Source organism: Dipodomys spectabilis, unplaced genomic scaffold (assembly GCF_019054845.1).
Source record: "Dipodomys spectabilis isolate Male_0828 unplaced genomic scaffold, ASM1905484v1 ptg000125l, whole genome shotgun sequence".
NCBI classification, from domain to species: domain Eukaryota; kingdom Metazoa; phylum Chordata; class Mammalia; order Rodentia; family Heteromyidae; genus Dipodomys; species Dipodomys spectabilis.
Window position 1 is genome coordinate 13552016 of NW_024870802.1, and position 27425 is coordinate 13579440.

The window sequence follows — 27425 nt, forward strand, 5'->3', positions numbered from 1 at the left end:
CTACTACTTGACCCACAGCCCCACTTCCACCTTTTTGGTGGATAATTGGAGATAAAGAGTCTCACAGATTTTCCTGCCTGGGCTAGCTTTGAACTGTGATCCTCAGATCTCAGCTTCCTGAATAGCTAAGATTACAGGCGTGCATCATTGGCACTCAGCTAAGTCATGTTAAATTTTACATAAGTGGAACAGACACAAATTGTGAAAATCAGAACAGAAGAGCCACAAGGGCATTTCTGTTAAGTGGATTTGAATAATACTTTTTAGAAATTTTTTTTTTAGGAATTATTTTGTCTTTTTTCATCTATAGTCAGCCAGTTGTTATCTATGGGCTGTACATCCACAGATTGAACCAACCTCAGATTGAAAATATTCAGAAAATAAAATCACACTTGTATTAAATATGCATAGACTTATTATTCCTTGAACAGAATTGTATAATAACTATAAGTATTTGAATTATATTAAGCATTACAAGCCATCTAGAGATGATGGAAATTATATAGAAGGATCTGTATAGTTTACATGCAAATATTACACCATTTTATTTAAGATACAGCATTTGTTGATTTTGGTGTGCTCAGGGATCCTCGAATGAATCTCCATTAGATATGAAGGGATGACTTTATAGTTTACTGGCCACAAGTCATTTGAATGGGTTATGATTAAAAATAGAAAGTGCAAGACAGGTGCCAGTGTAGCTGCTTTCTCTGACTTTTATTGTGTCTTGGTTTATGCAGTCCTTTACCCCTTATCTAAATATTTGCTTTACAATTATGCTTTATACTTTTTATGCCTCTAAACCCTGTGTCTCTTAATTTATCTTCATGCTGCTGCCAAAGCACAAATCTCTGTCATGCCTTATCTTTAACAGTTCTTTATTAACTCAAACCTAACATATATTTTCCATAATATATGGAATTTGAAGTTTGCTCATTTGTATTGTGAGTGCAAGAAAATATGGAGAATTGAGCCCACAGCATGTTTAAAGGTTTGTGAGTTATGTTTTCTGATGTCATTATTTTGTTGAAACTTTTCCTCAGGAATAATATATAACTCTTTTACCCTGGCTGAATTTGAAAATACCTGGGTTATTGTTGGATAAAACAAACATTGGTTATATCTCTCTTTCAGTATTTGATATCGTGAGAAACTATACTGCAGATTATGACAAGACCTTAATCTTCAATAAAATCCACCATGAGCTGAACCAGTTTTGTAGTGCCCACACACTTCAAGAAGTTTACATTGAATTGTTTGGTAAATGTCTTATATGTTTTAAATATATAAGTAACCAATTAGAAATGGTTTCAGTTTATTTATTGATGCTGTAACATTAATCAACCTTGCTCTATTTGAACATTTTTCCTAAACTTACGATAGAGAAATTATCTTTAAAATACAGATTTATCTTACAATTTTGTGTAGCTTGATAGAGATTAGAAAAACTTTATTCCTCACATACCATATTCTGTTCTTATTATGATAACTTAATGAAAATTAGTCTTATTGTAATAGATAATTTGAGGAAATTAAGAAGTCTGTGTTTGGGAGGATTTGCCAAGATCACTACTAATTAAAGATTTGGTGGAAGAATGACAAGATTTAGCCTGTACTTGTATTTACAGCTAATATGTATTATAGGCAAAAGATACCAAGCAAAACTAGCAAAAAGAAAAGTTACATGGAGGAAACCAGAGCCAGGAGCTAGTGGCTTATATCTTTAATCCTAGCTACTCAGGAGGCTGAGATCTGAGGATCAAGGTTCAGAGCCAGCCCAGGCAGGGAAGTCTTTGAAACCCTTATCTCCAGTTAACCACCAGAAAACTGGAAGTGAAGCTAAGGCTCAAAGTGATAGAACATTAGCCTTGGGGAAAAAAGCTCATGGACTGCACCCAGGCCCTGAGTTCAAGCCCTATGACTGACAAAAAGAGGAAACCAGAAGCTGGGCTTTCATGGCTCATGCCTATAATCCTGGCTACTCTGAAGGCTCAGGTCTGAAGTTTGTGGTTCGAAGCCAGGCCACACAGGAAGTCCGAGACTCTTTTATCTCCACTAAACTACCAAAAAAGCCAGAAGTAGAGCTGTGGCTCAAGCGGTAGAGCACTTGCCTTAGGCAAAAGGAAGGTCAGGAACAGAGCCCAGGCCCTGAGTTCAAGCCTCAGGACTGGCACCAAAAAAGAAGAAAAAACAGATAAAGACTCTTTTTAGAAAGGAGTTGGAAAGGATGTTTTTAATTTCCCTAGTAACAAATTGTGACAGTACATGTGAAATGTCTCAAGAAACTTCTGTAGTTACAGTTACTCAGTGCTTAGCATTTTGTACTGCAGCCTGGTAATGTAGGAACTGTATGACCACTATATACTAATCTTATAGACTACCAGAAGGAAAACACATGTTCAGCATAAACCATATTGTGTGTCTAAATAGTTTAGGCACAGTGAGCCACTTTTATCAGTTCTGGAGATGGTGGAAACCCTTCCCAAATCCCAAGTTTTCAGGTGCCCACTGGTCAACTTACACACTGGCTTTAAGGATCACAGTTTCAGGCCTGCTATATTTACTTTGTTCTGAACAAGTTTTTATTTGTAACAATGAAAGTTCTGACTTGAATATGTGCAGTTGTTATTTGGTTGCTTACTCGCACTCCTGGAATTTTTTTCTTGGATTCATTGGAATGAAGCTAGACTCTCCCAACTGATAGCTCTTTTATGATGAACAACTGTGATAGTGGCATATGAGGAAACAAATCAGTCATAATTTTTCACAGTTATTTTAATGGTGATAATAAGCTGGGCACCAGTAACTCATGCCTGTAACCTATCAGGAGGCTGATATCTGGAAGATCAGTTCAGAGTCAGCCAGGCAGAAAATCATAAAACTCCATCTCCAATTAGCCAGGTAGGAGGCATGGCTCAAATGGTAGGACACCAGCAGTGCGCAAGAAAACTGAATGGGAGTACTAGGCCCTAAGTTCAGACATCAGTAGGGGGGGTGGGACAGAGGTCAAAGTATTGAGGTCAATAAAAATCACGAGTTACTATGTAAGACCAAGTAAAGTGACACCATCTTCATTGTCCAGTAAATTTGTGCATCAGACTTCCTATGAGTGTTTTTGTTCTTTTAAATCAAAAATATAAGGAAAGTGCAAAGACAGACTAAAGGTAGGAATTAGCTTTTAAAAAAAAAAAAAAATGAGAGTAAAGCCAGGTGCCAGTGGCTCACAGCTATAATCCTGGCTACTCAGGAGGCTGAGAGCTGAGGGCCATGATTCAAAGCCAGCCTAGGCAGCAAAGTCCATGAGGCTCTCATCTCCAATTAACCACCAGAAAACCAAAAGTAGCACTGTAATAGAATGTAATAGAATGCTCACCTTGAGCTGAACAGCTGAGGGACAGTGCCTAGGCCCAGAGTTTAAGCCCCATGACTGACAAAAAGAGAGAGAGAGAGAAAATAGATATGTATAAGTCCTGAACTAAGACACTATGGATCAGATTGTTCATTTACTGAATAAATTCGTTTTACACAATAACTAAATTTAATAAGTCAACAAGTTACCCTATGAATACATTTATCCAAAGTTGTTAAATGAGCTTATTAGGTAACTTGAACTTTTTTTTAAGCAAACAAGACTACCTAATATTTTTCTTCTTTATTAACTAATGTCTCACTATTTTCCATACAAAAGGAAAATGCCTCCTATCCATTTCATTTATGCTTCATAAAGGAAGAGTAGGTGTATGTCTGCAGAAACTAGGTCTCATAGTGACTGATTTTGCTTTGATATTAATGCAGTGTTTTAAAAAAATATCAGCCAGGAACTGGTGACTCAAGCCTATAATCTGAGCTACTCAGGAGGCTGAGATCTAAGGATCATGGTTCAGAGTCAACTTGGAAAGGAAAGTCTGTGAGACTCTGATCTCCAGTTAACTACCAGAAAACCAGAAGTGGAGTTGTGGCTCTAAAGTTCTAGCCTTGAGTGAAAGAGCTCAGGAATAGCGCCCAGTCTCTGAGTTCAAGCCCCACAACTGACCAAAAAAAGTGAGTAACCTGAGATAAGTTGTCTTTAACTTTCAAAAACAGATCAAATAGATGAAAACTTGAAGCAAGCACTACAGAAAGATTTGAACATCATGGCCCCTGGTCTCACCATACAGGTAAGCCCTTTTCTAAGGAAGTTCTCTGGAAGGTTTTGGGAGGAATTTTTGGTTTGGTTTGGTTTATGTTTGTTGTTGCTGGGGTTTGAACTCAGAGCTTTGCACTTGTTAACTTGCTGGGCACAGGCTGTGCCATTTGAGCCAGACCCCCACCCATGTTGCTTTCATTTTTTTTCTGGATAGGGGTCTTCCATTTGTGCCTAGGCTGGCTTGAACTAAGATCCTTTTCTTTAAGATTTTCACATCCAAAATGACTAGACCTTGAGAATAGGTATTTATATGCAGTGTCAATGAAAAATGCAGGATTTGTTGTTGTTGTTTGGTTGTGGGAATTGAATTCAGAGTCTAGATACTGTCTCTGAACTGTTGTGCTCATGGATAGCACTCTACCATTTTGAGCCATAGTCCACTTTCAGTTTTCTGGTGGTTAATTGGAGATAAGAGTCTCATGGATGTTCCTGTCCAGGCTGGCTTCAAACTGTGATCCTCAGATCTCAGCTTCCTGAGTAGCTTGGATTATAGGCATGAGCCACCATCACCCAGAGAAAAATGTGTTTCTTACTAAGTGCCTGTAGTCAATAACATTTGAAAACCACTTCTAGATCCTGTAGTACGTTAGAACTGGTAACTTGGCTTTTGTAGCATTCCTTCTCAGAATTGTAGAACATGGGTTGATTATTGTGATTACCATTACTGCAAGTGAACATATGTTTTCTTAGTTGTTGTGTGTTTCAATTCTTTTTGCTCAGTGGCACAGAGAAGGTCCCTGATAAATATTTCTATTGCTAAATGAACACTCTGAAACAATGTTTTCTTAGGTGTCATGGCATCTCAATTCTTTTTGCTCAGTGGCACAGAGAAGGTCCTTGATAAATACTTCTGTTGATAAATGAGCAGTCTTATCTTTTTTTTTTTTGGTCCAAGACTTGAACTCGGTATCTGGCACTTTTGCTTACTTGCTGGCATTCTTACACATGGTCACACCTCCAACCCCACAGTTTGGTTATTTCTTCTTCTTTTTAAGTGAACGATCTCTGTAAACAGTAATATTTTTTTCTACTTTTCATACCCCATTTTTATCCTTGAAAAGCTGTTCTTACAGATTAGAATGGTGAAAATAATCATCCTTAATATGTTTGTACTGTTTTATTTAGTGGAATGACTATTATATGCTGACTTTGGGTTTTAAATACTTATATCCCAGAGGTCAGTTTCAAATATATTTATTTCATCAGCTTTTTGCTCTCCTTTATTCCCTCACAATTTGTGTGTGTCTGTGTGCATGCTTGCATATGTATATTAGTTATTAGTTTTGGATATGTTACATGTTTTTCTTAAATCTCTTGTGCAGTTTACTCATGAGTATCTGTTATAGCAAGAGTTTATCTTTTGACTTGCTTGAAAATGTATGATGTATTTCAAGATTGGCAAGAATATAGCCTATTCTGTCTCATACTAGACAAGAAGTCTTCAGAAGATAGTCCAGTCTGAAAATGTCATAATGAAACTCATTATTCTCTATGGTTAATGTTCATTTAAAACCATTTCATGCTCATTTTCATGAGGTTAAATCTCTAAATTAAATGCAGTGTGCCAATATCTTTTGAATTGTATTTATCCAATTAGGTATGTCTGGTAGTAACAGTGTGAAAATACTGTATAGAGGGGTTACAGTTACATGAGCAAGGTAATGAGTACATTTCTTATCAAGCATTGTTGCCTACTTCTTTGGTTTTCATCCCTTTCTTCCCACCTCCTCAACTCCACTACCCCTTCACTCCTCCCCCGCTACCTAAATTGTATAGGATCTTGTACATCTCATTGTTGAAGTGGGCCAACCTGTATCCCTATTTAAACAATTTGTTTTTTCCCTTCCCCTCCCCAAATTATACCAGCATCAAATACAGTGAGAACAGGGGTTATATCGTGGGGGAGGGACATACAAAGCAGCAAAAAAAAATCACGTGATATCTTATAAATACATTAGAAACAATAGCAAGAAAGAAAAAACCACTTGTGTCCCTATTTTGGCGTTCATTTTGCTTAACATCATCTTATCTGACCTTTTCTACTTGTCCCAGACATATACTAGTTATTGCAAATAAGGGAAACCATGGGACTTACGTTTCTTTGGGCCTGGCTTACTTCACTTAATATAATTTTATCCAAGTCTTTCCATTTCCTAACAAATGGGGGCGATGTCATTCTTTCTGATTGAGGCATAGATTGTGTGTGTGTGTGTGTGTGTGTGTGTGTGTGTGTGTGTGTGTATACACATATATATATACATATATACACACCCGTATGCATGTATATACATATGTATGTATATGTACATATGCATATATGTGTGTATATATATACACATATATACCACAAATAAATGGGCTAAAGACTTAAAGAGAAACTTCTCTGAGGAAGAAATAAGAATGGCCAATAGACACATGAAGAAATGCTCAACCTTTCTAGCAATAAAAGAAAGGCAAATCAAAACAACATTGAGATTCCACTTCACCCCAGTTAGAATGGCTATAATCAAGAACTCTAATAACAGCAGATGCTGGAGGGGCTGTGGCCAGAAGGGAAAACCTTACTGCATTGTTGGTGGAAGTGTAAACTTGTTCAACCACTTTGGAAAGTAGATGGAGGTTCCTCAAAAGACATAGAGCTCCCCTATAACCCAGCAATCCCACTTTTGGGCATTTACCCGAATGATCTGGTTCTGAATTTTTGTCTTCTGAATATCTCTTATGGATTGTCCTATGACATCACATACTTCACCTTAAATGTATGATGAGGTCTTCCACATAACCCCACTTTTTATTCCATTATACAGTAATCATTAGTTATGATAATCTTCAAAACTACCTACAGATTTGACTGTTCTCTTTCATGTAGGGAATGATGTGTTGCTTAAAAGTTCACCCATGTGGGCAAGCTACATCTTCAGCCCACTTAAAAGTTTTTAAAGTTTTAAAATCCTTGTGTATAAAGGCTTTGTTACTTAAACATTTAGCCAGTTTTCAGAAGCTAATTAAATCTTTCTTCAGACCAGTAAAGTGTTTTCTGTATGTATTTGCAGTGTAAATTGGGGAGTGCCGGATGTTTAAGTAGTGTAATCAAAAGGTTTTGAGATATCTAATCCTAGGTGTAGAAAAGTCAACCTTCAAACAAATCCAAGCAGGTAATCTCAATTATGTCCAACTATACTATCATTAGAGGAAAAAAGTATCTAGTAGAAAAGATTGTCCATATCCTGATGGACACAGTAGCTCCCACCTATAATCTTAGCTACTTAAGTGATAGGCCAGCCTAGGCAAAAAGTATAGGAGACACCCCTCCCCCACACACACACACGTTAACCAATAAAAGTTGGACATAGTGTCACATAACTGTCATTTATATGGGAAGCATACATAGGCGGATCACTGTCCAGGCAATTGTGGACATAAACTCAAGACTCTGTTCAAAGAACAAAACAGTGAAGCCCAAAGGGCCAGGTATGTGGCTTAAGTGGTAGAGTGCCTATTTAGCAAGCCAAGCCCTAAGTTCAAACTCAAGTACCACCAAAAGTAGATTTTAAAATAATGTCCATATTTACACATTGTGATACATCTGTGTGGGAGGTAGAAGTAGAAGGATCATGAGTCCAAGGCCAACCTGGGAAAAATTAATGATGATGAGGTATCATAAGGTATCAAAAAAGTTAAGGTTGTAGCTCAGTGGTAGAGCACTTGCCTAGATACTGTACTTGCCTAGCAAGCACCAGGTTCTTGGCTCAATCCCCAATGCTACTCCCCCACATTTTCTGCGTAAATCCCCTCCAATCCCCCATAAGGCAGGTAGACCTTTGTTGCTGTTACTGTTTTTCAATACTGGAGATTAAAACCTGAGCTTCACACTTGCTAGTTAATCACTCTATCAGTCTTTATGGTAGGTTTTTTGTTGTTGTTTTTTGTTTTTTGTGCTAGTACTGGGACTTGAAGTCATGGCCAGGGCACTTTCCCTTAGCTTTTTCATTGAAGGCTAGTGCTCTACCATTTGAGCCACACTTCCACTTCTAGCTATTTGCCGGTTATATGGAGATAAGAGGTTCTTAGATTTGTTTACCCATGCTGGCTCTGAACCATGATCCTCAGATTTCAGCCCCTCCCTCCCCCCCCCCCCCCCCAGTAGCTAGGATTACAAGCATAAGCCATTGGCACCAGATTTTGTTTTGTTTTTTTGAGACCGGGTCTTCCTATGTAGCCCAAATAAGCCTTGAACTCCTGCCTCTGCCTCTTAGGCATGCCTTATTACATCTAGCTAGACTTTAAGCAATATTCCAGCAAGAAAGAATGTAAGCTATTCATTGGTACCTACCATCCAGCCATTTGGCTATATATATATATATATATATATATATATATATATATAGTGCCAAATGATAACCAGTTTAGGAATTCATAAATTAATTTGCCCACTAGACACAGTATTCACTTGCATGTGTTAACCTGGGTTTTCATTTGCTTTTGCCTCTCTGAATTCACGATTGCAACTTTGTACCTTTGCCTGCCTCTGTTTCATTGGCTTTTAAGCTTGAGAAGGAAAGCAAAACTATACAACTACAGATTTTTGTATATATTTAAGAAGATCCTATTCTCTGAGAGAGTTTATTTCCTCCGTGGATACTTTTTCTCCTATAAACATTCTTCCTGTTGATGACATGAAAAGTAGATTCTCTAGAGAGATCTCTATCATATGTGTTGGTAGACAGCTGTATGGTAGTTGTTTTATTGGAATACTTTGGGGATCTCTGGATGATTTAGTTCAAAGATTTGCATTTTAAGTATACTTTTATATTTTTACTTTTATAGGCTGTGCGTGTCACAAAGCCCAAAATCCCAGAAGCCATAAGAAGAAATTTTGAGTTAATGTGAGTAATATGCACGGGATCCTAATATTTCTGTCTAGAGCTGTCTACGTAGTAATATACCACTGTACTGCAAACATATGAGATAGTATGCTCTGGGGTTGGGTAAATATCTATTTTCCAAATATTTATGTTAATAATACTACCAATTCTTACTTTGAGACTCTGTTTTCTGCTTTGTTCTTAATATCATCTTTATGTCCCCTTCCTTCTCTTCTCCTTTTTTTGGGGAGGAGGGGGCAGTATTAGGGTTGAACTCAAGGCCTTGTACTTGATAGGCAAGTGCTCCATTTTTCAGATATTGTCTCACATTTTTACCTGGGCTATCCTCAGACAGAAATCTTCTTAACCACCTTCTGCATAGCTAGGATGACAAGCCGTGGTTTGTTGACATCAGGTCTCATTAACTTTATTGCTTTTGCTAATCTCAAAAACTTTCATCTTCTGGTTCTTTACCTCATCCCAAGTGGTAGTACTTCAGAAGTTTGCCATCATACCTGACTCCAGCTTTTTTTGTTTTGTTTTGTTTTTTTGATCATGAGGCTTAAACTTGGGGCCTGGGAGCAGTACCTGAGCTTTTATGATCAAGGCTAGCACACTACCACAGCACCAATTTGAGCCACAGCACCAATTCCAGTTTTTTGGTTGTTAGTTGGAGTAAGGATCTCACAGAAGCTGGGCACTGGTGGCTCAAGCCTGTAATCCTAGCTACTCAGGAGGGAGGCTAAGATTTGATAGTAATGATTTTGAGCCAGCCCAGATCCATGGGACTCTTATCTCCAGATAACCAGCAAAAAATCAGTAGACATGTGGCTCATCAGCCATGAGGGAAAATGCTTAGCAAGAGCACAAGGGCCTAAATCTAAGGTACACTATCAGCAAAAATAAAAAATTAAAATATAGGACTGGAGGGTAGCGTAGTGGTAGGGCACTTATCTAGCATATATCCATGCATTACGCATTGGGTTTGATCTCCAACATTGCAAAAATAATTTCTAAGTTTTATGATGTTTTGCTTTACAGGGAAGCTGAGAAGACAAAACTTCTTATAGCTGCACAAAAACAAAAGGTTGTGGAGAAAGAAGCTGAGACAGAGAGGAAAAAGGCTGTTATAGGTACTTAGATTTATTTATGAATGTCTTTAAAGTATGTATGTATTAAGTTTGTCCTAAGATTGGTCAGTCTCATGTTAGATATTGACTAATACTCAATATAGATATGTAGTAGAGAGTTCTGGAAACTTCATTGTACATACAGCTATACTCAAGCCTGTAAAAGTAAGTGAGGTTAGTATTATTGAAGTGTCTTGGCTCTTTCAGCAAGTCATTAGCTATCACTATTGTCTCCTTCAAGAGTAGAGAGAATGGGTAGGGTTTATGAGCAGCTTTAGGTTCTGTGGAGTATATTTCCACTCATATGGAATAGAGAAATTTTTTGGCCAGAGCTCAAGATTACAGTACATGTCATTGGTGTTGACAAATGCCTTGTTATATCTAGTTAAGGTACTGCTATCTTCAAAAGTACTTCAGAATTGCCTGTAGATGTTATAACTGAATATTTCAGATATAAAGGAATGGACCAAGAAGAGTACAATGAAGTCTTAATATTTTGCCATATTTCTTTGAGATGTTTTCTTTAAAGAAAACAAAATCTGTTTGAAGCTTCCTCTTTACCTTGCTCCACTCTTACTTATTTTACCTGTTTGAACTTACAAAAGTGATATAAAATTACCTTGTATTGTACACTGGCCTTTTTTTTGATCTGACTGTTGAGTTTTATTCATATTGATACTGGTATATCTACTTTTTAAAAATGTTCTAGTCTTCAAACAGTTTTACAAGGAGATTGCAATTTAACATCCAGTGCATCAGAGTGCTCCTTCATGTAGTTCATTTTTAACTGCTGGCCTCAGTTTATTCTAGAGAATTACTTCTGAAGTTAAATTTTTGTTCATCTGTGTTACAAACACTACTGTGGTAATATGTTTTTTCATGTCTTCTTGTGCATTTCTATTATTGGAACATTATTTAGTGTGTGATGTGGCTTTGTACTCTTATACCAGCTTTTTCCAGAATCACAATAAGATGAGTACAGGTTATAAGGACTAAGTTAGAAAGCTTTTTTGTATGCCAATCCTGGGGCTTGAACTCAGGGCCTTGGGAGTGGTCCCTAAGCTTTTGTGTTCAAGGCTAGAGCTCTATCACTTGGGCCACAGCTCCATTTCCGGTTTGGTTTTGTTCTTTTTGTTTTGTTTTTGTTTTTTGTGGTTTTTTTGCTGGTTAACTAGAAGTAAATCTTGTCTACGTTCCTGATCAAATGGGTTTTGAACCTCTATCCTCAGATCTCAGCCTCCTAAGTAGCTAGGGTTACAGGTATGAGCCACTGGGAGGCAGGTGTGTGTGTGTGTGTATGTGTGTGTGTGTGTGAGAGAGAGAGTGAGAGAGTGTGTCAGCTATCCCTGAGCTTCTTTGGCTCAAGACTAGCACTTTACCACCTGAGCCACAGTGCCACTTCAGGCCTTTTCTGAGTAGTTATTTTGGAGATAAGAATCTCACAGACTTTCCTGCCAGGGCCACTTCAGGCCTTTTCTGAGTAGTTATTTTGGAGATAAGAATCTCACAGACTTTCCTGCCAGGGCTGGCTTCAAACTGCCATTCCCATATCTCACCCACCTGAGTAGCTACAATTACAGGCATTAGCCACCATAGCTAGTTGTTCCTCTTAACTGTTGACTGTTCCTTACTGTTCCTAAATTTGTCCTGGACTATTCTAGGCATTATTCCTCCTGCTAGAGTTCTATAAAACTCTGTGTTGGGATTTTTATTTGAAGAGAATTACCATACTTGTGCATTTGTTAGGGATTTATTCCTATATATTCTTTAAGGGTTTTGTTTATTTGCTTATTTGTTTTTCCCCAGTCATGGGGCTTGAACTCAGGGCCTAGGCCCTGTCTTTGAGCTCTTTTGCTCAAGGCTAGTGCTCTGCCACTTTAAGCCACAGCTCCATTTCCACTTTTCTGATGGTTAATTGGAGATAAGAGTCTCCTGGACTTGCCTAACTTTGAACCACAATCCTCAGATCTCAGCCTTTGAACCACAATCCTCAGATCTCAGCCTCCTGAGTAGCTAGGATTGTTGGCCTAAGCCACTAGCTCCCAGGTTTGATTTTTCTTTTTTAAACCTAACTGTTAATATGTTGCATTATATTAATAGATTTTCTGTTACTGGATATTCTTTTTATTCTTAGGTTAAACCTATGCGGTTAACAATATAAGAAGTTTATCGTAAGTCTCTCAGTTATGGTTTGCTGGTAATTTCTTTAGAATTTGTCCTTTTTGTAAATTACATTAACTTATTTTCTTACGTAAATAACAAAGTTTTGTGTCTTTGTTTTGGTATTTTTTATTTTGGTTTGTAGTTTTACATTTTTTTGGTGCTAGTCCTGGGGCTTGAACCTCAGGTCCTAGGGTGCTGTCCCTGGGCTTTTTTGCTCTACCACAGCTCCATGTTCAGCTTTTTTAGTGCTTAACTGGAAATGAGAGTCTCATGGATCTTCCTGCCCAGGCTGCCTTTGAAAGTGGATCCTCAGGTCTCAGCTTCCTGAGTAGCTAGGGTTACAGGTGTGAGCCACCAGCACCTGGCAATTTTTACTTTTTAATGGTTCTACTAGCCTCAGAATTACTTAAAGAACATTTCTTCCTTTTCTGGAGCATTTTGTATAAGGTATTTGTTCCCTCTTTTTTGTAGGTCTGGTGGCACTCACTTGTGAAAACCTTTTTATTCTAATTGTGTTTGTGCTTTTTATTTACTTGCATTTAATGGTGACATTTAACATGGTGATTTAATTTCTATATTGAATATATATCTGTTCAGGTATTTGGAAGGGTTTTGATTTGCTTGTTTGTTTTTTGGTGGTACTTGCTATGCAGGTGCTCTACTCTTTTTTTAATATGTATTTTTTATTGTAAAGATACTGTACAGAGGGGTTACGGTTAGATGGGTAGGGTAATGAGTACATTTCCTATGGAGCATTGTTACCCCCTCCTTTGTTTTTCCCTACCATCAGGTGCTCTACTCTTGAACCACACCTTCAGCTCTTTTATCTTTAGGTAGCTTTCATATAGGGTATTATGGTTTGGTTTGGTTTTGTTCTCAAGACTTGCTTAGAGCAATAATCCTTCTCCTTAACTCCTTAGCTGGGTGCACAGGGTCCTGCCTAGCTTTATTGTTGGGATGGAGGTTTTGATGCCTTTTTGCCTAGGCTGACCTAGAACAAGATAGGCTTTATTTTTATTCTTTTTTTCCCCAGAGAACTGGATTTTGTTTTTGTTGTTATTTCTTTTCAGTGTTATTTGTACTTATTTTTATTCTGTCTCCAAAGTTTTGAAATGTATTTTGCTTATTCATGTTCAGTTTTAATTCCTCAAAAGCATTCTCATTGTATTTTCATCTTTTGACTTATGAGTTATTTATATAATTTTATAATATAATTTTAAATTTCTGGTTCAATGGGTTTTGAAGGTTTCCCTTTTTTTTTTTTGATTTTTCAGCGTCAATTTTAGAAAACAAAATCTGATACATTAACTCTTTATTAAAATTTGTCTTGTAGCCTATCTGCCCATATCTCCTTTTGTAAATGTTCTTTATATGCTTGAAAAACATGAATATATATATATATATATTCATTTATTGAACACAGATTGCTGTAGGTTAGTTAAGTCAAGCTTATGGATTGTATTGATCACATCTGTATTCTATTTTTTTGTCTTCATGCGCTATCATTTACTAAGAAAGATGTGTTAAAACGTCCCCCATGATCATGTATTTGTTAACTTGTAATTTTTTTCTTTTTATGTTTTGGGTCTGTATCATTAAGAACATTACAGTTCAGGATTATTACACGTCCTTGAGAAATGGCTTCTGTTTTTGTTCATCTGTTTTGTTTTTTAACATTCTTTTGTGTGTGTGTGCCAGAACTGGGGCTTGAACTCAGAGCTTGGATGTTGTCCCTCAGCTTTTTGTGCTCAAATATAGTGCTCTACCACTTGAGCCACAGCTTTACTGCTAGCCTTTTGGTGATTAATTGGAAACAAGAATCTTATGGTCTTTCCTGAATATGCTGGCTTCAAACTGCAATCCTCAGATCTCAGCCTCCTAAGTAGCTAGGATTACAGGCATGAGCCACTAGTGTCTAGCCCAACATTCTTTTTCCTTAAACCTGCTTTGTGGCTTATGAAATATTTTGTGCAATGATAATATAGCTATGCCAGATTTCTTTTGGTTATTTTTTCTTGGTATATATCTTCCCATCCTTTTTTACTTTCAACTTTTCTATGTCATTGTTTTAGGTGTGTCTCTTATAAACAGCATATAGCTGGATTTTGTTATCTTATCCAAAATGTGAGAATCTGTCTTTTAACTGGTGAGTTTAGTCTTTTTATATTTATTGTGGTTACTGCTATATTTAGATTTTATTTGCATCATTCAGTTTTGTGCTGTTTATCATGCATTTTTCCCCCTCTACTTTCCCTTCCCCCTTCATTTCTGATAATCAGTTGATTGAGTTGTTTTTTATTCTTTTACTGGGCTGGAAATTTTACACTCTTGTTTCTGAAATATACACTAGTCATCACCTCTGAAATATTAACAAGTATACTTGACAACGGCTGAAGTTAGTATTCTCTTTATTCTCTTCTTGAACAATACTTTGGAATGTTTTAACTCCTGTTTCTATCCTCCGTCTCATGTGTTGTTTCCTTGTGTTTTTAGTTTCATGTTACTTTTATCTTCCCATTGATTATTCCATCATGATGATTATTGGTTCTCACAGTAAACATTTACTTTGATTTATAAATAGTCATTTTTTTCTTCTGCATTGCTCTGGCTTTTTTTTTTCTTACAGATTTTTTTCCCCTTTTTTTCAGTGAACACTAAGGAGTGGAGAACTTGTTCAGTCATCCTTGGTCTAAACATGCTTTTATTTTTTTTTTTTATTTCCCCCCCACCCCCTTTTATTTTATTTTTAAATGATAATTTAGCTTACAATTCCACACTAAACTAATTTTTTATCACTTTGCCAGTGTTATTACAATTTTATTTGTCCTCTTAAACCTATTACAAATATTCCATCATTGAGTAATTAGTCTCTGCTTGTTTTTTGAGAGTTCTTTCTGTATTTTAATGTCCTTCAGTTTCTCTGTTATGTAATGTTCCTAGGTAGAGGAAAGCTCTCACTGGGCTGGTAGAGTTCTTAGTCCCCATTTCACTAGAGTTGCAGCTTTAGAGGTCTCAAGTTTTAAATTACACTCTTGGTTCTCTCATTGCAAGGCATCATATTGCTCTACTTGAGCTGTTACTTAAGTCTTTGTCCCTGTGTTTACCACCCCCACAACTGCCACCATAATAGGCTCTTAGCTCTCACTTTGCTTTTGTCACCTGAATATCTCATTCTCATATGGGCTTGCCATGCATTTAAAAACAAACACATTGTATTTAATGTTGAATGTTAAAGGCATTAGCTGAAATGTTTTCTCACTAGCCTACTCAACTATGTTTCTAGAACTAGAAATAGCGTTATTGAAGAACTAGAACTCTCATTGGTTATTTCCACATGATGGAGAGAAGTATTGATGAAATTCCACAGTAGTTCTTCTATGTGGAGACATTCTCTAGATTCTAGCTGCAGGCTTCACTTTTTATTTGTATTTTACGTTAAGTTTCTGCTTACAGCTAAATGTCTAGCCCAGTAGTTAGTTTATTTATTTGTTTTTTTGTTTGTTTTGCCAGTCCTGGGGCTTGAATTCAGGGCCTGGGCACTGTCCCTGAGTGTCTGTTTGCTCAAGGCTAACACTGTACCACTTGAGACAGCACCACTACCAGCTTTTCTGTTTATGTGGTATTGATATGAATCAAACCCAAGGCTTCATGCATGCTAGGCAGCACTCTACCACATTCCCAGCTGTCAGTAGTTATTTTTATGATAGTATGCTAGGTTAATTTTACTCTGATACAGAATAATTATGGCCTACAGTAGTTGATTTTGTCTTCTGGAACAAAGAAACTACTTGAAAATTTTCTTAGGTATATTTGCCAAGGGCCTGGAATAAGATTTGTTAAAAATATGATCATCTCTTTATACCTGTGGGTACAAAACATGCCCACATACCATGCCCATACAAAAATCTGCAGATGCTTCTTCCCTTATGTTAAAATGACACTTTTTTCAAATAACTAAGCACATTCTCCCATATACTTTAAATCTGTAGATTATTTGTAACACCTGTTATAAATACATTAATCATTTCTAGTTAGGTCATTTAGAGAACAATAAGAAAAATGTCTGCACATGTTCAGTAAAATACAAGTTTTTCATTTTCAACCTTCATTTGGCTGAATCTGTAGGTGAGAAACCTGTGAATGCAGATGGCCAACTGTACTCAACTTTGGATGAAAAAGCAAACTCAAACTGGGTGGTGGTGGCTCATGCCTGTAATCCTAGGTACTTAGGAGACTGAGATCTGAGGATCACAGTTTGAAGCCAGCCCAGGCAGGAAAGCCATGAGACTATCTCCACTTAATCACCAAAGAAGCTAGAAATAGAGCTATGGCTCAAGTGGTGTAGTGCTAGTCTTGAGCAAATAAAGCTTAGGGATAGTGCCCAGACCCCCTCCAAACTGGTAAACCCACAACAAGAAAGAGAGGGAGGGAGAGAAGGGAAGTTTGGAAAGGGTAGAGGGAAGGGAAGGGCAAACTGAGAATGTTCTTTAAGAATTGCATTGATTGACTGTAAAGTGAAATCCTCAATCCTTTGGTTGTGGTTAAAGGTTTGCTCAGGGTGTTTAGTTTGTCCCAAGCATGCTTCCTGTGGCTGCTAACATGCTCATTCCTAACATTTATTTCATCTTCTAAGATGAATTAACTCTACTTTTTTTTGTCTTTTATGGGCATTCAGAGTATTCCTCCTCTGGTTTTCTTTTCCTCATGTCATTTACCTGATAGATCCTGAGTATTTTACAGTAAACTTAGTCTGTCACTCAAGACAGATCTTTTAGCCTTCTTTTTAGTCTTTTTTTCTGGTTGTCTTGTCAGAATTATCTTTCCATTGTGACTAGTTCATTCATGCCTTCTTGTTTTCCTTAAATTATACATCCTCACATTTTCTTCTGGATTCATGTCTATTGTTTTCTATAAAATTCCTTCCAGGACTTTCTTGGTTTAACTTACCACTCCTATTCTTTCTCATGCCACATTTTACAATTGTCCCATGTTACCATGCACTTATGTTGCTCTGGTTTTGTCTTGTAGTACTTTATTATTAAGTATCTTTTTTAACTTTTAGTTTGTGACTCATTGCTACAGTCTCATTCATAGAGTACTGGAGCCATTAACCTTTTAATACTCCTTACCATAAAACTTGGACTACCAACTAGAGCAGTAGTAAAGTAAGACATAAATTCTTTTATCTCTTTAAGTCATTTAAAGTTGGAATAAATAAAATTTACAGGAAACAAATAGCCAAAAGGTCCTATATAATTAATGTTAGACTGTTCTGCTGACTCTTAATTGCCTCAAGTATTTTTAATGTGTCCTCTTTTGTTGTATAATTATAGAAGCAGAGAAGATTGCACAAGTGGCAAAAATTCGCTTTCAGCAGAAGGTGATGGAGAAAGAAACTGAAAAGCGCATTTCAGAAATTGAAGGTACCTTGGAGTATGAGGCTCTACTGTCCAGATCTGCTATTTTACTTCAGGGATCAGCTCTGGCTTGTCTTGCGGGGAAGACCATAGAATATTTTGATCTGGGAGAAGTAGTTGGTCTAATATTCTAGATGAAATTTCTAAAATACTATTATATATGTAGTGCTTGCTTTGGTGTGTGACTCATATTATGGCTCAACTTTTTCCTTAAGTTTGAGCTTATTCACTTTTGTTCTAGTCTAAAAGTATTCAGCCAGGTACAAGTGGCTCACACCTGTAATTCTAGCTCATAAGGGGCTAAGATCTGAGGATCACTGTTCAAAGCCAGCCCAGGAAGGAAAGTCTGTGAGACTCTTTATCTCCAGATAATAACCAGAAAACTGGTAGTGGTGCTGTGGCTTAAAGTAGTAGAGTGCTAGCTAGCCATGGGCAAAAAATCTCAGGGACAGTGTCCAGGCCCTAAGTTCAAGCCTCATGACTGGCCAAAAAAAAAACTTATTCAAAATCAGTTGTATAAAGAATGTATAAAATAATAAAACACCACTAGTTTCTTTTTCATTTATCCAAAACAGCTATAGCAATAACAAAATTAGCTGGAAGAGAAAAAAAAGTTACAGGTCTGATTGTGGGTTTTGTTTTATTTCATTTCTATGGTGTTTGAACTCAAAGTCTTATACTTAATTCAGCTTGGCTGTGGTTTTAAACACTTGAGCCACACTTCCAGTCTGGCTTTTTGCTTGTTGTTCTGGAATATGGAGTCTTGTGGGGGTTTTTTTGCCTGAGCTGGCTTCAAACTGTGATCTTATAGATCACAGCCTCTTGGGTAGATAGGATCACAAGTGTGAGCCACCAGTAAGTACTCAGCCAAAGTTTTGATGAGGAATTTCAAACTCTTTGATATTATATAGTAACATGTTGATGTTCTCAGCTCACAATCTTGAGAATCCTTTTGCTATGTACAGCTGCTTCCTATCTTTCTATGTTAACTGATTCAGGATCAGATTTGGAAGGGTTAGTGACAATGTAATACATAGAACAAAAGCTTTCCTGCCTGAGTTTAGTTATTTTACTTGAGACCTGAATGGGGGGAGGAGGGAGTGTGAGCTTTGCATGATGTGAGGAAAAAGAAAGATAAAGAAAAAAATAACTAGCTGGGTGCTATGGCTTACACCTGTAATCCTAGCTACTCAGAAGGCTGAGATCTGAGGATCATGGTTCAAAGCCAGCCTGGGCAGGAAAGTCCATGAAATTCTTGTCTTCAATAAACCACTAGAAAACAGGAAGTGGCATTGTGGCTCAAGTGGTAGAGTGCTAGCTTTGAGCTGAAGAGTTCAGGGACAACAAAGAAAAAAAACCTACTTTGGAGAGATAGGGTTTTTTTTTCTGTTTGCTTTCAGTGGGTCCTAGGGATGGGGGGGAGGGGAGGAGGATGGGGGGGCAAGCGCCTGGACACTGTTCCTGAGCTGCTTTTGCTCAAGGCTAGTGCTCTACCATTTTGAGCTACAGCTCCATTTCCAGTTTTCTGGCGATTAATTAGGAATAAGAGTGTCACAGACTTTTCTGCCTAGGCTGGCTTTGAACTGTGGTCCTCAGATCTCAGACTCCTAAGTAGCGAGGATTGGAGGCGTGAGCCACTAGTGCCTAGCTGAGATTTAAAAAAAAAAAAAATGTAAAAAGATTATTGCCTTTTGAAAAGGAGCTATCCAGGGATTGGGATTTGAAAACTGCCAATACTATAAAATTTTAAATTCAAATATTAAGCAGCAGGAAAGAGACTCAGCTGAGGGAATGGGTTGGAGTTGTTAAGTATTTCTTTGTTTCTGTTTTACTTGCTAGACGCTGCATTCCTGGCCCGTGAGAAGGCAAAAGCAGATGCTGAGTATTATGCTGCACACAAATACGCCACCTCAAACAAGGTTACTAATCTTCGTACCACTTTCCTAGAGATAGTTTGTGTTGTGCTTTCCTTTTTCTAGGGCTCTCATTTGATAGAAGTGGTCACAAAAGGTAGTGACCAACCAATCATCCACAATCAGCCAACTGCTTAACAAGACAATTGTATATTCATTGGGTAAGGAACTTTGTCTAGTTCCTTATAAAAAGTATAGAAAGTAGGGTCTTCAACAAAATAAATACCAGGAAACAGTTACTGGTACGGTGGAAGGTAGGGCCAAGGGGAGGGAGTTAGGCAAATGAAGAGAGAAAATGAGGAAAATGCAGTCAAAATTCAATGCAGGCTGGGAATGTGGCTATTGGTAGAGTGCCTAGCATGCATGAAGCCCTGGGTTTAATTCCTCAGTACCACAAACAGAAAAAGACAGAAGTGGCCCTGTGGCTCAAGTGATAGAGTGCTAGCCTTGAGCAAAAATAGCTCAGGGACAGTGAATGCCTAGGCTCTGAGTTCAAGCCCCAGGACTGACAAAAAATTAAATAAAATTCAGTGCATATCCTACAAATTTAAGAACATTGAGGAAAAGGAGTAAGATTGAGGGGAGTGATTAGGGAGAATGATGAAAGGGGTGACATTGTTCAAGATGCATTGTATTCTTTTTTTTTTTGGTTGGTCATGGGACTTGAACTCTGGGCCTGAATGCTATCCCTCAGCTCTTCAGCTTAAGACTCTACCACTTGAGCCACTACACCACTTCCGGTTTTCGAGTGGTTTATTGGAGATAAGAGTCTCATGGACTTTCCTACCTGGGCTGGCTTTGAACTGCGGTCCTCAGATCTCAGCCTCCTGAGTAGCTAGTATTACAAGCATGAGCCACTAGTGTCCGGCATGCATTGTATTCTTTAAACTGCTTTGTTGAATAACAGCTCTATTAAAAAAAATTTTTTTTTAATAGGGACTAGCCAGGTACCATACCATGGCTCACACTTGCACTTTTAGCTATTCAGGAGGTTGAGACCTGGAAGAGTGGTTCAAAGAAACTCAGACAGAAAACTCCATGAGACTCCATCTCCAGTTAAACAGCAAAATGCTGAGCTGGAGGTGTGGCTCAGATGGTAGAATGCCACCCATTTGCAAGAATGCTGAGCAAGAGCTTGAAACTCTTGAATTCAGCCTCTGGTACTGTCACCAAAAAAAGTGGTAGTATATAAGCCAGGGAGGTAAGGGGAAGTATGGAGCAGGACAAAGGCAAACAGATATGTGAGTGCAGATCAAGTGCCAAAAGTCCATTCGGTTGTACTGTAGTCTATAAGAGCTCAGTAAAGTTGAAGATCTCCTGAAAGAGTGACAAGAAGAGTAAAGTTCATTTAGAATTGCTTTCCAGATAACTAACTAAACGGTTTCTTAAAGCCTTTTTAATGTAAGTTGGTACTGCGTAGCTTAAAGTTTTAACTTACCCTAAAAATGGGTAGAGGCTAAGTTTGTTTGGAGCAGTATCTGTTATGAGCTATATTCTTTCCATGTAGAGGTAAGATATTTTTTCATTGTTGAAGATAGTCTCAGGTATTGTGTGATATCTTGTACCCCTGACATCTTGAAATGTCTGTAGTGTTTTAACAGACACACTAAGGCACACACACACAGACACACACACACACACACACCCCTAAATGTTTCCAGTTGAACATTCTTGTTCATTAGATAAAAAAATGGTCAGTCTTGAGGAATTCCCTATATAGTAATTTGAGAAAGGAGGTTGGGTGATGTATAGATGAACATGTAAGGAATGGGTAAGTTAACTAAATAGCATAGAGTTAATTACAAGACAGCTAAAATCCTGATAAAATTCTGAGAAGGAAAAGGTATGTCCATAACATATAAGATTATTACCTTGAGGCAGGTAAAAGTTGAGTATAGTGACAGCTAAGGTATTTGATACAATTTGAAGGGTTAAAATTAAGATTTATCGTATAGATGGCATAAAGTTTTAACTTATAAAAGAGCAACACAGCCTGCATTTAGAAGAAATGATAAGATACAGTTTGTTGGCAGAATGTGAGTTGTCAGTACTTTGAAATCCAATATAGATTCAGAAATAAACTTTTAAAAAATGGAGGACATAGCTCTATAGAAATAAAGTAGAATTTGATACAGATAAAAACAAGATAGGAAACTTCAGTTTACAAACCTAGCAGTCCAAACTTGCAGTGAGAGAAGCTGACCAGACACAAATATCAAGACCTTGTTTTGAAAGAGTCAGTAGTTTTCTGACATTTTGAAAAAATTGCTACTTAGTACCAACTTATATTAAAAAGGCTTTAAGAAGGCTGGGAATGTGGCTCAGTGGTACAGTGCTTGCCTTGCATGCATGAGGCCCTGTGTTTGATTCCTCAGCACCACATAAGCAGAAAAAGCCTGAAGTGGCTCTGTGGCTCAAATGGTAGAGTGCTCTCCTTGAGCTGAAGAGCTGAAGTACAGCACCCAGGCCAGAGTTCAGGCCCCACAATCAACAAGAAAAAAAGAAACCATTTAGTTAGGTGCTATGAGCAGACATGATTGCAGTGTTTTAACAGGGTAAGAATTAATTGAAGAGAGTAGAGATCAAGAAGTACATGATACCAGAGGATAGAGAGGTACTGTGGGTGAGTAAAGGGCTTTTGCCTAAAAGATAGATTGGGCTCCACATGATTATTAGGGAAGATTCTGAGGAATTTTGAAAGGATATATTTTGAGGATGGATGAAAAAAAAAATGAGTGTCAGTCAAACCCAGAGAGATTTTGCTTGGTTGTATGTTGGCAGCATGATTTAAACAAAGCCAAACCCTGACAGAGAAGGAGATCTGAGAGTAGACAAAATGTGTATCACAGTTGAACAGCCAGCTTTTGAGTAAAGGCAAGATGCCAAGTTAGGTGATGAGATTTTTTTCACTTCTAGAATTCGATTAAGAAAAGCAGAGTTATAGCTCATTGTCATACCGTAAACTTAAGCCTTCTTTGGAAACTCAACACTCCTATCCATGTACCTGTGTACCTCTCAAAAGAATCAACAGAAATTCCAAATCAGTTCCAGGTTGAGTTCAGCTCCTTGAAATGAAAAGTATAGGTAAGAGTTCTTATATGCCCTAAGTTACTTTTAGAAAATCATTATCACTAGTTAGCATTATTTGTTCCCCAACCCCCCCCTTCTATAAAAGATGAATTTTAAGTAAACAACATTTCCAACAGTAAGATAGGAACTTCTTTTTTCTTCTGATACTGAGGATTGAGCTCAGGGCCTTATACAAGGGGTCTTTAACATTGGACCTATATCATGGCCCTTCAGTTTTTATTTTGATTTTGAAATAGGGTGTCACTAATAACAACCTGGCTTGCTTTCAACAATGGCTTTCCTGCCTGCCTCTGCCTCCCCAGTAGCTGATAATAGAAGAAAGTGTAAGTCAAAAACTTAGCCCTACTCTAGAGTAAGTGAAAGAGCATCATTGATGGGTAAGCATTCAGAATTGAGTCATGATATTCAAGAGAACAATAGGAGAAATGGTTATAGAGAAAAGGAGATGGCTGTGGCACAAGTGTCCTGATTCCTTTGCTCTTGTTTGCTTCCACACAGCACAAATTGACCCCTGAGTATCTGGAGCTCAAAAAGTACCAGGCCATTGCTTCTAACAGTAAGATCTACTTTGGCAGCAACATCCCTAACATGTTCGTGGACTCCTCTTGTGCGTTGAAATATTCAGGTGTTAGGACTGGAGGAGAAAGCTCTCTCCCCCATGAGGAGGCTCCGGAACCCTCTGGAGAGAGTGCAATCCAAAACAAGGAGAGCACAGGTTGATGCAAGAGGTGGAAATATTCCTTCATAAAGAAATGTGGCTTGGGGCTAACTGGGAATAGTGGTTTTATGGTCTCCTCAGATTTACAGAGAATTTGTGCTGTCTGTCCTGGCTCTCTTGTGATAGTCCTAGTTTGTCAGCTGATTGCAGGATAGAACAGGCTGTCTGACAGCCACCATTTTATCAAGTATCCTGTATGTGTATGTATTCCTTTCTAAACTGGTACTCATGAGTGAGGGAATGTCTAATGCTAAGATACTGCCTGCACTGGAATGTTAAACACTAAATATATAACAAGCTGTGTTTTTCTAAGCTGAGGTCTATTGAATAATGTTTAATAATGTTTACATTGGTCTCCGGGGATGTGTGTGCTCAAGCCATTCAAGAGATAGGAGAAGACTATCAAGACATGGTAAGTTAAAAAAGACTGATTACATCTGGGACCCAGACTCTCTTTGGGGTCCAGTCCTAGTGTTCCTCAATGTGATTAACATCCAGACTGCTGAGGTTCCCCAGAAAATGATCTTCCACTTGAGCAGTCATTTACTTGTTACAATTTGAACCTTTCTGCTTTCCTACAGACAAGTTGGTGGCCTACAGGGACATGCGCTTTGCCACCCAACTAGAAATTCCTAATCATTACTTATTTGAATTGATAGACTGAGATAAAGAGAGCTTGGTTTAAAGTTTTGAAGGAGATAAAACTTTGAACCAAAGCTCTAGGCCCTGCATTTCCCCCACTCCCCCCAGTCCTTTGGGTGATGACTGCCGGCATCACTGCCTCTGCTCATGTGTGACTAAGGTGCCTGGTTTTTTTAGCCACAGACAATTCTTTATATGTCACCTCTCAGCTCTGGCTGGCCAAGAATGTGAGAGGACTTCTACCGCACATAGGAATACATACAATTCCTAGTTAACTGCACAGTATTATGCCATTAATTGCAGGAAGTTTTCATTTTTAAAACTGGATTTGGGGTACAGTCATTTGCCCTAGCACTTCTGTCCAAGGCCAACTCCTAGGGCTGCCATGGTTACTAGCACACTGATTCTCCTTAACATTGTTCAGCGTGTGGAACACTTTTATTTTGTTTTTTGGTCCAGTTGTGGGGCCTGAACTCTGGGCCTGGCCGCTGTCCCTCAGCTCTTCAGCTCAAGGCTAGCGCTCTACCACTTGAGCCACAGCGCCACTTCTGGCTTTTTTCTTTTTGCTTATGTGGTGCTGAGGAATCGAACCCAGAGCCTCAGGCATGCAAGGCAAGCGCTCTACCACTGAGCCACCTTCCCAGCCCTGGAACACTTTTAGAAAGCATCTTTGGTAATCTTTTTCTCCTTCCTCCTGACCCTGGAATGCTGAAATCAAAGATGATTTGGTTTCACCTTATCTTTGAGATCTAGAGTCCACTGACTTCCTGGGCAGCCAGAGAATTTACTTTTTGTGAGAAGATGACAGAGTTAACCTGTGGCTATGCTAGATCTACTTCATCTGGATCTGTTTTTTGGTTTTTGCTTTTTCCTTTAGATTAACTTTCATGAACATTATACTGCAGTTAGGCCTGAGTTTGTATAGCTTGTTGATCTGTTGTGTATGCTGTTTTGAGGCCAGACAGAGAAGTCATGGGACCATTTCCAGAAATCTCTCAGCTGTCAGTCTCACCACAGTTGATGAGTTGTGCCAAACACTTTATTTGGGAAGGGAGAACCCAGATTTGAATGGGTCTTTTTTTCCTGGGCCTTATACTACAAAGGCATTTGTAATATGAAGAAAATTGGGTTTGGGTTATTTAATTACATAAATTCTCTTCATGAATGAATTTTGTGTTCTTTAGCCCTCTTTTAAAAAACTTTTGAATTATAAAAATAACCTCTTGTCATTATTGTTGCTGCAGATAAATAATGATTATTGTGGGAAATCTGGATCATTGAGCATTGTATTTTCATTCCTAGAGAGATTTCCTGTTCCTGTAAGTGAAATGCTGTTGGCCCAAAGCGATGGTGTGGGTTTTCTTACCAGCCACAAGCCCTGGTGGCAGGATTGAGGAGCAGGGAAGTGCATTGTGAAATATAAAAAAAGCACTTCCACTTAAACTCCCTGTGGAGTGAGCTTCCCTCTGCCCACTCAGTGAGTTGTGTAGCCATCCTTCAGGGATGTTTCTTTTGGTAAATATACACTGTAATCGAGGTTTAAATTTATATGTGAAATGCTACCTTTTTTAAAATAAGAAATGAAATAAAATTATTTTACTATCAGTGGTTGTATGTGTTTTGTGTTTCCCATATATCTTTATTCCCATGTATTTACATTTTCTCCTGTCTTGCTTACTTCAACTAGTTTACTTGCTGCTTGGCCCTAACTATAGAGGCTTATATACATTTTCCAAAATACAGCCTACTTGATATAAGAACTTTTAAAAAGGAAAAAAAAAAGCATCTCCACTCCTTCTTGACTTCTAGAATTTAACAGAAGTTATTCTGATTATGGGAGAGGGCCAGGCATAAAGTGGGAAGAGGAAAGACATGCCCTCTGGAGCCTTCTTTGAGAGCTTACATAATTTTATGTTCAGAAAGGGAGGAGACCATTATATTCACTATAAAAAAACAATTTGCATAATTGTACCTGTCAGTGATATGACATTATTAACTTCACTAATTCAAGTGTTATCAGTTCCTCAGGAAACCTTCCCTTGTAGGGATAACTTAGTACTGTTCAGCAGCAGGGAGTAGTAATTGGGAGTTTGGGGAAAAGCATCCCTTTATTTTGGGCTCTCTGAGATTCACCTTCATAGTTTCTTTCCACTTTCACTGCTGTATACTAGGGAATCTAAAAATTAAGACGAAGCGATATCTGCCCCTTCCTGCAGAGAAATGTTAGGATTTGAATATGAAGTGTCCCCAAAGGCTCATGTGTTAGGGTCTTGTACTCCATCTGGTGGTGTTATTATGGGAAGTTTCTAGAAACTTTAGGAACTGGCACCTAGGTGGAGAAAATAGGTCACTGAAGGTGGGCACTTCCTGTCCTTTGCTTCCTATACAGTAAGAAGTGAACCACTCCCACCTTTAATTTAATTTACCAAAGAACATCATTTTAAGTAATCAGTGGAATATCCTAAGACAAGAACACAGTTAATTCATTTAATTATCAGCTGTTGACTTCCAATATTATGTATAGGAAAACAAAAATTGACATATAAATAGAATACATTGTCTATACAGTAAAGAATACAGAATATAAAGTGAAATAGTACAGATTTGCAAAAGTGATAACATCTTAGTATTTCTTATGAAAACATGATTTCAGCAAAAAAAAAAAAACAACTTGGTTGCTTGGCTGCTTTTTAAATTATATAAGCTGAAGATATAGCTGTTCACGTATCCATCCAAATTCTTTCTTTCTTTTTTTTTTTTTTGGGGGTCCAGTCGTGGGGCCTGAACTCTGGGCCTGGGCGCTGTCCCTCAGCTCTTCAGCTCAAGGCTAGCGCTCTACCACTTGAGCCACAGTGCCACTTCCGGCTTTTTTCTTATGTGGTGCTGAGGAATCGAACCCAGGGCCTCAAGCATGCAAGGCAAGTGCTCTACCACTGAGCCACCTTCCCAGCCCCCCAAATTCTTTCTTAATGCATATAAAGTGATGAACGCTTTCATCATAGTTTTAAGAGTTTTATTTTTGTTTTTCCAAGTTTCCTAAGCTTTATTGCCCAAAGATAGTTCATTTTTGGAAGCTTTTATTTGCTTCAGAAACACATTTAAAATTAGTTTTTAAAAAGTTTCATGCAGGCATTGATGGCTCATGCCTGTATCCTAGCTACTCAGGAAGCTGAGGTCTGAGGATCTTGGTTTAAAGCCAGCCTTGAGCCAAGCGTCAGTGGTTCACACGTGTAATCCTAGCTGAGGCTAGAAGGCTGAGATCTGAGAATCACGTTCAAAGCTATCCCAGACAGGAAAGTCC

The 27425-nt window shown here is 38.1% G+C and overlaps 1 protein-coding gene across 1 annotated transcript in view; it reads left to right on the plus strand.

Moving 5' to 3' along the window:
• Erlin1 (ER lipid raft associated 1) overlaps positions 1–23794 on the plus strand; it is a 34324-nt gene extending 10530 nt beyond the window's left edge. The window contains exons 6-12 of the mRNA XM_042689527.1: positions 1135–1260; positions 4084–4157; positions 9014–9072; positions 10093–10184; positions 17678–17767; positions 19601–19680; positions 23263–23794. Of these exons, the coding sequence (XP_042545461.1) occupies positions 1135–1260; positions 4084–4157; positions 9014–9072; positions 10093–10184; positions 17678–17767; positions 19601–19680; positions 23263–23484 (743 nt within the window). The 3' untranslated portion in view covers positions 23485–23794. The remainder of the gene's footprint in view (positions 1–1134; positions 1261–4083; positions 4158–9013; positions 9073–10092; positions 10185–17677; positions 17768–19600; positions 19681–23262) is intronic.
• The last annotated feature ends 3631 nt before the right edge of the window (positions 23795–27425 follow it).